Source organism: Dipodomys ordii, unplaced genomic scaffold (genome assembly GCF_000151885.1).
Source record: "Dipodomys ordii isolate 6190 unplaced genomic scaffold, Dord_2.0 Scaffold6, whole genome shotgun sequence".
Taxonomy (NCBI): Eukaryota; Metazoa; Chordata; class Mammalia; order Rodentia; family Heteromyidae; genus Dipodomys; species Dipodomys ordii.
The window spans coordinates 18,927,924-18,940,223 of NW_012267222.1; the positions used below are offsets into that span (position 1 = coordinate 18,927,924).

General features: G+C 50.5%; 1 protein-coding gene across 1 annotated transcript in view; it reads left to right on the forward strand.

Annotated features, from left to right (window-relative positions):
• The first annotated feature begins 231 nt into the window (after nt 1-231).
• The window catches only part of Spata21 (spermatogenesis associated 21), a 17,837-nt gene continuing 5,768 nt past the window's right edge, over nt 232-12,300 (forward strand). Inside the window, exons 1-7 of the mRNA XM_013032734.1 lie at nt 232-431; nt 1,724-1,871; nt 7,997-8,454; nt 8,873-8,958; nt 10,349-10,486; nt 11,342-11,413; nt 11,525-11,642. Of these exons, the coding sequence (XP_012888188.1) occupies nt 232-431; nt 1,724-1,871; nt 7,997-8,454; nt 8,873-8,958; nt 10,349-10,486; nt 11,342-11,413; nt 11,525-11,642 (1,220 nt within the window). The remainder of the gene's footprint in view (nt 432-1,723; nt 1,872-7,996; nt 8,455-8,872; nt 8,959-10,348; nt 10,487-11,341; nt 11,414-11,524; nt 11,643-12,300) is intronic.

Genomic DNA, 12,300 nt, shown 5'->3' on the forward strand with positions numbered 1-12,300 from the left:
GCTGTTCTCAAGGTGATCCCCTGGGCTCAGGTGCTAATCTCAACTCTAGGTTCGTGCAAGAGCCTGCAGTGCTGAGTGATAGCTTCGGGCTGGACCTCTAAGTCCAAAGGACTTGTCTCTCTGCCTCTTGGCACCTCTGCACTTCTTCCAGTACCTTCTCCAGTTAAGTATGAGAATCTTCGTCCCCAAGGCCAGGGGAAGGCCAGGGAGGATTGGAGTTCTTGCTCTAGAATGGGTGCTCAGGCCCAGCCCCTGAGCCAGCCCCTGTGGACATCTCTGTTCCAGATGCTTCCACATCCTGCACAGAGGAGCAGCTCCAAGCAGTCTCCATCTCCCCGAGGGCAAGAGAGGAGGTTTGGACTCACTGAAGCATCAGAGAAGAGGCCTAGAGAACTTGGGACCCAGGAGCAGAAGCCCCCAGCAGGACCAGGGTGAGTTTTTTGTTTTGGGGGTGGGGGAGGCAAGGGAGCTCCCAGAGGAGGGGTCCAGGTGAGAGACAGAACTGAGAACTCCCAGACTAGGCCAATCTGGCCAACCACAGCACCCTGAACCTCCCTTTCGTAGCACCAACTGCACTCAAGATAATTTGCGCTAACCATTTTTTTCCCTTGTGCCAGTCCTGGGGCTTGAACTCATGGCCGGGGTGGTGTCCCTGAACATTATTGCTCAAGGCTAGCACTCTACCACTTGCGCCACATTCTTGGCTTTTAGTGGTGAACTGGAAACAAGAATCTTCCAGACTTTTCTGCCTGGGATGGCTACAAACTGAGATCCCCAAATCTTAGCCTCTTGAGTAGCTTGGATTACAGGTGTGAGCCACTGGCACTTGGCTTAGGCTATAATCTTAAATGATGAAATCACATAGACCATGAAATTATGTAAACAATGCATGAGAAAAGAGATGACGTGGCTCAGGATGCACTGTACTTAGAGGCTGCTTTGTGGAATGGTGCCCTGTTGTGCTGAAGTAAACCTAGCTGCCTCTCCTGGTAACTATGTTCCAGGCAAAGGCCATTTTGTTGGAATGTGGCTAGGTGAGGCCGGAATGTGGGTTTATGGCTAAATGGTGAGGTTATCTGGATCAATAACAGAAAGCCCACAAGGTAATTTTTGAAATTGCACACCTGGTTTGGAGTTGACATCATCCCCACCTGGCATTTGCCTTTCTGATGAATGACTTGATCTGTGTGTGTGTGTGTGTGTGTGTGTGTGTGTGTGTGTGTGTGTGTGTGAGCAGTTTACATAAAACCCAGGGCCAACCAGGCACCAGTGGCTCACACCTGTAATCCTAGCAGCTACTCAGGAGGCTGAGATCTGAGGATCATGGTTCAAAGCCAGCCCAGGAAGGAAACTCTATGAGACTCTTAGCCCCAACAAACCACTAGAAAACCGGAAGTGGCACTGTGGCTCAAGTGGTAGAGCGCTCGCCTTGAGCTGAAGAGCTGAGGGACAGGGCCAAGCCCAGAGTTCAAGCCTCATGACTGACAAAAGAAAAAAAAAAAAAGAAAGAAAAGGTCAGATACAAAGTTCCCAGTCTGGGGAAAAAAAAAATGAAATCCTTATCCCCTTCTCCATTGATGTCAAAATCTTTGTGGCTTGGTAACTTTTGCTAGATCTTCCCTCATTCTCCTAGGCGTTAAGCCTCTGGGATCCATTCAGAAGTATTAGAGCAGAGACCAGCTCCAGGCTAGGAGCTGAGGCCCTTGTGGATTTTTCCCTTCAGGAAGCAGTCATCTTGGACAGCCCTGGAAGGGCTTGGGGGACTGCACGTAAGCTACTCTGGAGCCATTCTCAGAGGGCTGCAGCAGCTGGGGACAGAGACCAAGGACCAGCTAGGGACATGGAAGAACCCAGGGACTGAAAGCGGCCAGGTAACCACCCCCACCCCAGGAAACCCTACCGGCAGAAGGGACTGGGAGGCTGAGGGCAGGGATTTCCACTGAAGGCAGGAAGTACTCCTCGACTGGTGCTGGACATTAAAGATAACATGTAGCCAGGGCAGGTCAGCAGCTCTTGGGTCTGCCATAGCTGCCAAGCACCCAGTCTGTGGGGATATTCAGAGGGCCTGCATTGAAAGTGTTTAAGTCTTAATTTCAGAGAGGCCCTACTATGTGTCTTGGGTGGGGGGAGGGGGGCAGGTTCTATGCAGGTTGGACCATGCTGAGCTGAACAGAGCAGACACAGTTCCATGCACCATAATATATAGGAGCTGGGCCTCGCCGTATCTTGCCAGCCATGGTTAGAGCATGGTACCTTTTCCTATTTATATAGACTTTTCTTCACATTTATTTGTAAGTTTTAGGGGTTTATAAAAATAGCTTTAGTGAGGTATGACTGACACACACTTGCTAGTTTGCACAGCACATATTCAATTTAACGTTTTTGTTTTTTTTCTTTCATGTGCGGGTACTAGGTCTTGAACTCAGGGCCTTGCACTTCTTTTTCTTCCTTTCTTTTGTGTGCTGGGACTTGAACTCAGGGCCTCACTTAGCACTTTTGCTCAAGGTTAGTACTCTACCACTTGAGCCACACCTCTACTTCCTGCTCTTTGCTGATTAATTTAACTTATGAGTCTCATGAACTTTTCTGCCCAGGTTGGTTGGGAACCATCATCCTCAGATCTCAGTCTCCTGAGTAGCTAGAATTACAAGCATGAGCCACTGACACCTGGCATGCCTGCCTTTCTTTCTTTCTTTCTTTCCTTCTTTCTTTCTTTCCTTCTTTGCTTCTTTCTCTCTTTCTTTTTTTTCTTTTTCTTCCTTTCTTTCTTTTACCAGAACTCAATCTCAGTGTCTGCCACTTTCACTCATTGGCTAGTGCTCTACTAACTGAGCCATGCCTTCCCCCCTTATCCCCAGCATACATTCTATTCATCTTTTTCTTCCTCTCAATCTGATTAATTTAAAAATCACAGGTGTTCCTATGCCTATGAGCACTGCATTCTTTTCCTTGCTGAGTAGTATTCCCTGGTATTGATTCATCATGATATCCTTATCCATTAGCCTAGTGATGGACACTTGGGTGTTTTGAGGGTTTTTTGTTTGTTTTTGTTTTTCTTACTGATGCTGGGGCTTGAACTCAGAGCCTGGGTGCTGTCCTTTAACTTTTTTTTTTGTCGGTCGTGGGACTTGAACTCTGGGCCTGGGCGCTGTCCCTCAGCTCTTCAGCTCAAGGCGAGTGCTCTACCACTTGAGCTACAGTGCCACTTCCGGTTTTCTGGTGGTTTATTGGAGATAGGAGTCTCACGGTCTCTCCTGCCCGGGCTGGCTTTGAACTGCGATCCTCAGATCTCAGCCTCCTGAGTAGCTAGGATTACAGGCGTGAGCCACCAGTGCCCGACCTGTCCTTTAACTTTTTATTGCTGAAAGCTAGCACACTACCTTGTGAGCCACAGCTCCACTTGTGGCTTTTTTGCTGGTTCATTGGAGATCAGAATCTCATGGACTTTCCTGCCTGGGCTGGCTTGGAACCATGACGCTTCTCATCTTCCTGACTAGCTAGGATTACAGGCATGAGCCCCCTGTGCCCGGTTCCAGTTTTTGACTATTACCAGCACCACTTTGATGAACATGCATACCCACACTGGACAAACATACTCATTGCTTTTGGGAAAATAGCTGAATGGGCCATGGATCATATGGTGGTGTGGGTAGAAATGATTAAGAAGCTGCCAATGTTTCTCCCAAGTGTTTGGACCATTTTGCATCCCTACCAGCAATGTATGAGGATCTCAGTTTCAACTCAGCTGTCCTGCACTGCATGGGGGCAGTATTTCCAAACTTAGGCATTCAAAGAGACTGGGTAGTTGAAATTCCTTGCAGTCTTAATTTGCATTTCCTTATAAGGTTGACCTAAAGAGGTTGGCTATCATGAACTTAAAACATACATATTTGTTTATCTTCTTTGGAGAAATGTCCTTCAAATACTTGCCTAAGTTTTTCAATTTTTTAAAAATTTTTATATTTTGCCTGTCCTGGGCAAAAAATTCAAGTTCAAGCCCCTGAACTTCTTTGTGCTCAAGGCTAGTACTCTATCACTTGAGCCACAGGGCTGCTTTTGGCTTTTCCTGAGTAGTTTATTGGAGATAAGAGTCTCACAGACTTTCTGGCCGAGCCTGGCTTCAAACTGTGATCCTCAGATCTCAACCTCCTGAGTAGCTAAGATTATAGTGAGCCACTGGTACACTTTTTTGTTTGTTTGTTTTTTTGCATGTGGCTACCCAATTATTCCCCCACCATTTATTGAAGATGACCCTTTCTCAAAGTTGTCACAAATCAACTTGCATGTACCTGAATCCATGCCTAGAATTTCTCTCTTTAGTGCTAGGGATTTAACCTAAGGCTTCGCCCATCCTGGGCAGGAGCTCTACCACTGGGCTGCATTGTACTCTACAATCTCTATTTTGTCCCACTCACATACTTATGATTATTCAAATATACCATCTTTATCAGTAACTTTGTAATACATGTAGAAATCTGTGTACAATCTCCTCCCTACTAAGGAGTTCATGGAGCATTATGTCAGCAGTACTGGAAATTGAACTCAAGGCTTAGTGGTTCTAGGCAGGTGCTCTCTCTCTCTGAAGCCATGCCTCCAGCCCAAAGAATGGTGTTTATTTCTTGCTTTCTTGGGGTCCCATTCACTCTCCCTGGCCTGGGGGCGGAAGGGGAGGGCGGCGTGGAGCATGGAGTAGAATTTGGGTAGGTCATACTTTCTCTGTGTCTTAATTTCCTTATCCCTCACAAGATGGGCCCAATGCAGACTTACAGGGGCTCTGGGGGACTCAGTGGGATGATGCCAGCAGGGGGCGGGACATAGTGCATAATCGCTGGTCTCAGCATAAGTGTCTGTTATCAGTCACCACCAGGTCACCAGGCAGCAAATGGGTCAAATGTGACACCATCAACAGAGTCTTCTTGTACCTTGGACAGCTGGGGACAGTCTGTGGGTGACGATGTCCCCAGGGAGAGAAGCATCTCATGGGAGTGTCTGCCACAGCTCACCCCAGGGGGAGGTGAGGACAGCTCGCAGAAAGCAATGCTGCTGATGCCCCTGGAAGCTGCAGCCAGTCCCTCCTTGACACCCACGCCAGAACCTCAAGCCCACAAGCAAGGGTAGGTCACACGCACAGCCATCCCCTGCCCTGACTGCCGTCCTAAGGCACAGGTGGGGTACGATCTAGTCCTGGCTGCCCCGTGAACTGCTGTAGAAACGAACTTCTGGGCCTCGGTCTCCCCATCGGCACCATCTTTCTGGTGGCTGGTGTGCATGAGAACATGAGAGGTGGGTTGGGGGGGATGGAGCATCCTGGGAGGCTTAGAGGTGGGCACAAGGGGCAACCTTGAGCTGAGCCCCTCCGCTGGGGTCTCTCCCCTCTCTAGAGGCAAGGCTATGGAGGACCAGCCAGCACCAGAGCCTCTTCTGCCAGTAAGTAGGACTAGTAGGGGGTGGGAATGGGGAACAGGGTGTGGGATGACAGGGAAGCAGAACAAAGAAGGGCAAAGACAGAAATAGGATGGCGCTGGGCATCAAATGGGGGGAGGGGGGAGAAGTGCAGTATGAGCCTGTGTGTAAGAGCATGACGTGTGATTGCACACGTGTGAGGATGACACTTGTGGTTCCACACCAGCGTGAATTCTTCCACAACGTGCCCTTAGCCAGCACTTCCCTGAATACCTAGAGGCTGGCCCCACCCTGCCATTTTCCTTTTTTAATATATATTTTTTATTGTAAAGATACTGTACAGAATTGGTAATTGAGTACATTTCCTACTGAGCACTGTTACCTCCTCCTTTGTTTTTCCCCTACCATCCCTTCCCTACCCACCTCCCCAATTCTTCCCCAACTCCCTTTTTTTCCTTCCTTTATTTCTTCCTTTTTTTTTGGTCAGTTGTGGGGCTTGAACTGGGCCTGGGCGCTGTCCCTGAGCTCTTCAGTGCAAGGCAAGCGCTCTACCACTTGAGCCACAACACCATTTCTGGTTTTCTGGTGGTTTATTGGAGATAAGAGTCTCATGGACTTTCCTGCCTGGGCTGGCTTTGAACCTCGATCCTCTGATCTCAGCCAGGATCTCTAGCTGACATCTCAGCTAGGATTATGGGTGTGAGCCACCGGCACCCCGCTGCTTCTTCCTTTCTGTGTCCTGGTACTGGTTGAACTTGGGGCCTAGGTGCTGTTCCTCAGCTGTTTTGTTCTCCGCTTTTTGTTAGTTAATTGTACGTAAGAGTCTTATGGATTTTCCTGCCTGGGCTGGCTTTTAATGTGATCAGATCTCAGACCCTGTGTAAATCCCAGGCTCTTGTAGCCTGCTGCCTGGCTGAGTTCTGTGGAGAGAAGTTCTCTCCTCATTCTGAATGAGTCCAGAGCAGGACACCATGGTCCCACCTCACAGCTGCTGCAGTCCAGTCTTCCTCATCTCAGCAAACCAGACACTTCTGATTCCCCCCCAATAATCCTTATAATCTGACATATCATGAAGCCCTACAGAGCACTGCCTACAAAGTAAATCCTGCCTCTGCCTCTGTCCTGCCTTCCCTTCCTCATCACCCTGATCCAGGCTGCATCCTCTTAGAGTAAGACCAAAAGCCATAAGGCTTTATGACCAGGTTTGGTGAGATTTCTATTTCTTGGATATGCGACACTTCTTTATACCTTAGGGCCCTTGCACAAGCTATCCCTGTGCCTGAAATGTACCCATAGATATTCTCATGGCGGACTCTACACAAGTCAGCAAAGTTTCAGTTTAAATGTTAGTTTCTTAGCAGTCTTTGATAGCTACCCCAAAATAGCTTGCCAGCAGCACTTTCACATTAAGGATAATGTAGGACCATGTAGTACTTATGTGACATGATTATACTCATTTATAAGCCTATTTATTATCTAGAGCAGAATTAATTACTATGTTATTCTGTGTTATTCACTCTGTGTCACTAACATGGACTGTTAATCACCACTGCATGCTCTGTGCCTAAAACAATGTCCAGCACACAGTAGGTACTCAACATGAACCTGGTGGTGAATAAATGAGTGGGTGGGAATCATAGCAAGCACCTGCCTGGGCTGACAGGAAGTCAGATGAAAAACAGGAAGTGATCTTTGCCTAAGTATTTTCTCCTCTTTCCAGCCCTGCCCAGTCCTGCCCAATCCTGTGGACGATATGGAAAAGGAGAAGGGAGGAGAGGGAAAGGGAGAGAAGAAGAAGAGTAGGGAGAGGGGGAAGGGAAGAGGATAGGGGAGAGGAGGAGAGGGTCTGGGAGAAAAGAGGCTTGTCAACGCTAAGCCCAGCAGGTAGGGCAGAGTGAAGAAGGTGGGGTTGGGGCAGTGGGAGATGAATTCTAAAGGCTGGTGTGGGGTCAGATTGTGCCCGCTCATGATGCCAGGGTGAAGATCTGGGGGGGGGTACATTTCAAGTCTAAGCCAAGCGATGAACCAATTTTAGGCAATATTGTGAGACGACGTGACTTGAGCTGGAGTCACATGATTGCAGTAGCTGTCTAATGGACTGGGCTCTGGGACCAGGGCAGAAATTGGGGCAGGGCACTGGCAGAGGGACAGTGTGTGACTGAGGCCAGGGGTGTGGTGGCAGGTATGAAAGGAAGCACACAGGATTTTGGAGGTGGTGCCAGCGGGACTTGTTGCAGGACTGCCTGGTAGACAGGTAGGCTGGAAGAAGCAGAAATCTGAAAGCTCTAGTCTGACTCCATTAGCAAGGCTGCTATCCAAAAATCTCCTGCTGGTGCTGGTGGCTCACACCTGTAATCCTAACTACTCAGGAGGCTGAGATCTGAGGATCACAGTTTGAAGCTAGCTAGCCTGAGCAAGAAAGTCTATGAGACTATCCCCAGTTAACCAGCAAAAATCCCAGAAATGGAGCTGTGGCTCAAGTAGAAGAGTGCCAACGCTGAAAAATCGTGAATATTCAGAGGAGGAGGAGCAGCCCCAGATCTGTCAGTCAGTTGGGACTGCAGGCCTCCCATATGTCCTCCCCTGTCCCCAGGAGATGAGGGACGTTGGCAAGAAGGTGGCACTGGGCCATGTGCAGAAGTCAATGCAGGAATCTGGGGTGACTGCAGGGACCCCGAGCCCCGGGACCCTGTTCCAGGGGTTCATGAAGTGCCTGCTAGAGGTGGAAGAAGAGGAGGCCACCCACCGGAAAGCCTCGAAGGCCCGGGCTCTGGCAGCCCGGAGGTCCTCTAGGACTCCCACGACTGTGCCCTTATCAGTGTCTATCAGCAACTCAGCCCCAGCCTCACCTCTGACCCTGAATCAGCCTTCCATCTTGGCCTCGGCTACCATCCCAACGTGGACCCAGCAATCAGTTCCAACCTCTGCCCCCATGGCAGCCACAGCCACCGGGTCAGAGCCTGGCCCAGTCCTGCTGACCCCCAACCCGGAGCTAGCCTGGAGATGGCCAGACCCCATGCCCCACAACGAGAGGAACTACCCTAAGGCATGGTAGGAGCCCTGGGGCCAGGGCTGCTATTCTCAGCCTTGTCCCTTGTCCCCTTCATACTCTTGTGGCTGTCTGCCTGCTCTGTCCCTGACTCCTACCCTCCCCTGTCTTCTCTGAGCTCCCTACTCCAGCAACTCCAGCCTTCTGGCTCCTTTTCCCCCTCCCCTCTTCTTTCTCTCCCTTAGATCACTGCCCCTCCAGCTCTGCCCCACTTCTCCTCTGGGTCCCCCTCCCCCCTCCTCCCTCGTCCCTCCCTCTTCCCCCCTCCCTGCTCCCCAGGGTTTGAAGAACACTCCTATGTCACATGACCCTCTTCTGCCCTGCCTTCCCTCCCTGGCGACCTAGGGGCAGCTCTGGGCAGGAAGGGTCCAGCCGCCCGCTGCCCTGGCCGCGCTGCCCTGGGCCTGTCACCCTCTGCAGGCAGGAGATGGAAGAGCGTGGCCTCCGGTGGTGCCAGAACTGGGAGGAGCAGTTTGAGGAGCAGCTAACCACCAAGCAGGAGGAAGGTGGGCCCGGGCAGCTGCCCCAGGGTCTCCTGCGCTCAGCCTGGGCACCGGGCAGGGCAGGGGGGACGGCAACCCGCAAGGCCACTCCCACCGGGTCCTTAAAACTCTGGGGTGTGCTGGGGTCCCCAGAGCCACCTCAAGGGGACAGAGCTGCAGACTCTGAGGCCTCTTCTGCCTCCTCTACTCCGTGTTCCTGCATGTATCCTCTCTGGAGACAGCTCGTAGGGCAGAGGGCCCCCTGGTCCCATACAGTGGCTCTGCTTGTAACCAGCCCTAGGCAGGCTTCTGTGTACCACTCATCCGAACGTTAAAAAGTTCTGAACCTCCATCCTGGGTGAGGAACAGTGCCCTCTCCTCTCTAGGGTTCTTGGGAGGGACATCATGTGGTAAGCTCCTCACCACTGTCTGGGCCCTAGAATATGTATCTGCCCATCCCCCACTCCTCCCCAAACTCTGAAACTCTCCTGACTAGCGTGGTCCCTTCCTCGTCCTTCCTGAATGCATTCAAGTCTGCTGTAACATCCTTAAAACTCTATTTTTAGCGTTAAATTCCCTAGGCTGCTAGGCATGGTGATACAATTCTATAATCCCAGCGCTCAGAAGGCTGAAGCAGGAGGGTCTCTAGTAGAGGCCAACCTAGGCTATACAGTGAGACCCTGCCTTGAACATCCCATGCCATTTGGGAGCCAGCGGTCAAGATGTTTTCCTAAGTACAGCTCTACCTTCTTGAGCTACTCACAAACAATAAGCTAGCCCTGTTGTCATGGAGACGCAACATTTCCATCTCCAAGGCTCAAGTCGGGCAAGAGAGCTGACTGCTTTCATCCCTCTGGCTTTTTTTGGTTTTGGTAGAGATGTGTGTGTGTGCTGGTCCTGGGGCTTGAACTCAGGGACTGGGTGCTGTCCCTGAGCTTTTATACTCAAGGCTAGCACTCCACCTCTTAATCATAGCTCCACTTCTCAGTGGAGATAGGATTTTCATGGTCTTTCCCGCCTGGACTGGCTTTGGACCATGATCCTTAGAACTCAGCCTCCTAAGTAGCTAGGATTGTAGGCCTGAGCCACCATCCCTCGGTTTGCTTTGCTATTTTTTTATTTTTTGGGTCCGGTTGTGGGGCCTGAACTCTGGGCCTGGGCGCTGTCCCTCAGCTCTTCAGCTCAAGGCTAGCGCTCTACCACTTGAGCCACCCAGTGCCACTTCCGGCTTTTTTTCTTTTTGCTTATGTGGTGCTGAGGAATCAAACCCAGGGCCTCATGCATGCAAGGCAAGCGCTCTACCACTGAGCCACCTTCCCAGCCCCTGCTTTGCTATTTTAATAAGCTGTGGGTGGGATGGACAGGGGCAGCAAGGCCCACCCTGTGCCTAGGGTAAGCCTGCCCCCACTATCAGCCTTCCGCAGCTACTTCGACATTTTCGACGGCCCTGGTGAGGTGGACGCAGAGAGCCTGAAGAACATCCTGTTCCTTATGGGCTTCACCCTGACACAGGCCCAGGTAGAGGACGCGCTGATGAGTGCTGACGTCAATGGTAAGCAGGGCAGGGGGCTTCACTCTGAGCCCCAGGTTGGGTCTGCCTGGGCGCAGGGGCTTTCCCGCTTGAACAACCCATGCTTTTTGTTTTGTTTTTGTCTAGTTTTTTGCTGGTCATAAGGCTTAAACTCAGGGCCTATACACTGGCCCTGAGCTGTTTTTGCTCAAAGTTGTCGCTCTACTATTTTGACCCATGGACTACTTCTGGTTTTTTAGTGGTTAATTGGAGATAAGGGTCTCACAGGGACTTTTCTGCCTGGGCTGGCTTCAAACCATGAGATCTAAGGATCTCAGCCTCCTAAGTAGCTAGACTGCAGATGTGAGCCCCCAGCCTCTGCTTTATCTCCTGTGAGATGTGATCATATACCTTTTTCTTTTCTTTTTTTTTTTGCCAGTACTGGGGCCTGAACTCAGGGCCTGAACACTGTCCCTGGACTTCTTTTGCTCAAGGCTAGCACTCTACCACTAGAGCCACAGAATCACTTCTGGCTTTTTCTGTTTATGTGGTACTGAGGAATCCAACTCAGGGCTTCATGTATGCTAGGCAAACACTCATACCACTAAACCATATTCCCAGCCCATGAGCATATACCCTTTAGAGATGAGGAAACTAAAGCTTCCTAGGGTTAAAAGACTTAGTCAAAGTCAACTGGGTAAGAAGTGGTAGACCTGGGATTTGATCACAGACCCGTAGCTTCTAACTCAGAATTTAGTTTTCTTTCTCCTTTCTGTATTTTTCTGCCTTGAACCTGCATTACTTTTACAATCACACCCAATGAGTGAAGGCTAGTGCCATGGCCAGGGTTGCTTTAGAAGGTCCCTGGCCACCCTGTCACCCCTCTGGCCCACTCAGGAGATGGTCACGTGGACTTCAAAGACTTCTTGGCTGTGATGACGGATACCAGGCGCTTCTTCTGTTCTGTGGGTGAGCAGGGACAAGTTCAAGCCACTCAGAGCTGAAGGAGGGATCTGGAGGCAGGTAGGACACCCAGGGGCCCTCCAATGGTAACCATGACCACCCCATCCTATGTACCAGAACACAATCCCCCGACGGACACCGCCCCGCCGAACCCTCACACACTGCTTTTTGAGATCCTGTCTCTGCTCGTGGAGATGTTGGCCCTACCGGAGTCAGCCTTGGAGGAGATCACAAAGTGAGTTGGGATTGGAGCACTGGATATGGAGGGTAGTAGCATAATGGTGGAATCTAATGTTTTGACAGCAGAAGATTTTTGACAGGACTCTTAGTTGCAGATGAGAAAAACTCCTTAAATAACTGGTCTGAGCTTCAGGAATGGCTGGATCTAGGAGACCAAAGGGTATCAGTAAGGCTTTATCTCTTCACCTGTCTATTTCTGTGTGTTTGGAAGTTCAGGGAGACTCTCCGCATGGAAATGATGGTAGTGTGCAGCCCATATCACACTCTCCTAAGAAGCACAGCAGTTATTTGTGTGTGTGCACAGCTGTAGATCATTTATCATGTGCACTATAGAGACACTATTATGCAACATGACTATCATAAGACCTTTAAACATGAGGCTATGTTCAATTTCCAGCAAATACTCCTTTTTTTTGGGGGGGGGGTCCGGTCGTGAGGCCTGAACTCTGGGCCTGGGCACTGTCCCTCAGCTCTTCACCTCAAGGCTAGCGCTCTACCACTGAGCCACCTTCCCAGCCCCCCAGCAACTATTCTTGTCTCTAGGAACATATGGTCAAGAATTTCTCTCCAGGGCTGGGAAGGTGGCTCAGTGGTAGAGCGCTTGCCTTGCATGCCTGAGGCCCTGGGTTCGATTCCTCAGCACCACATAAGCA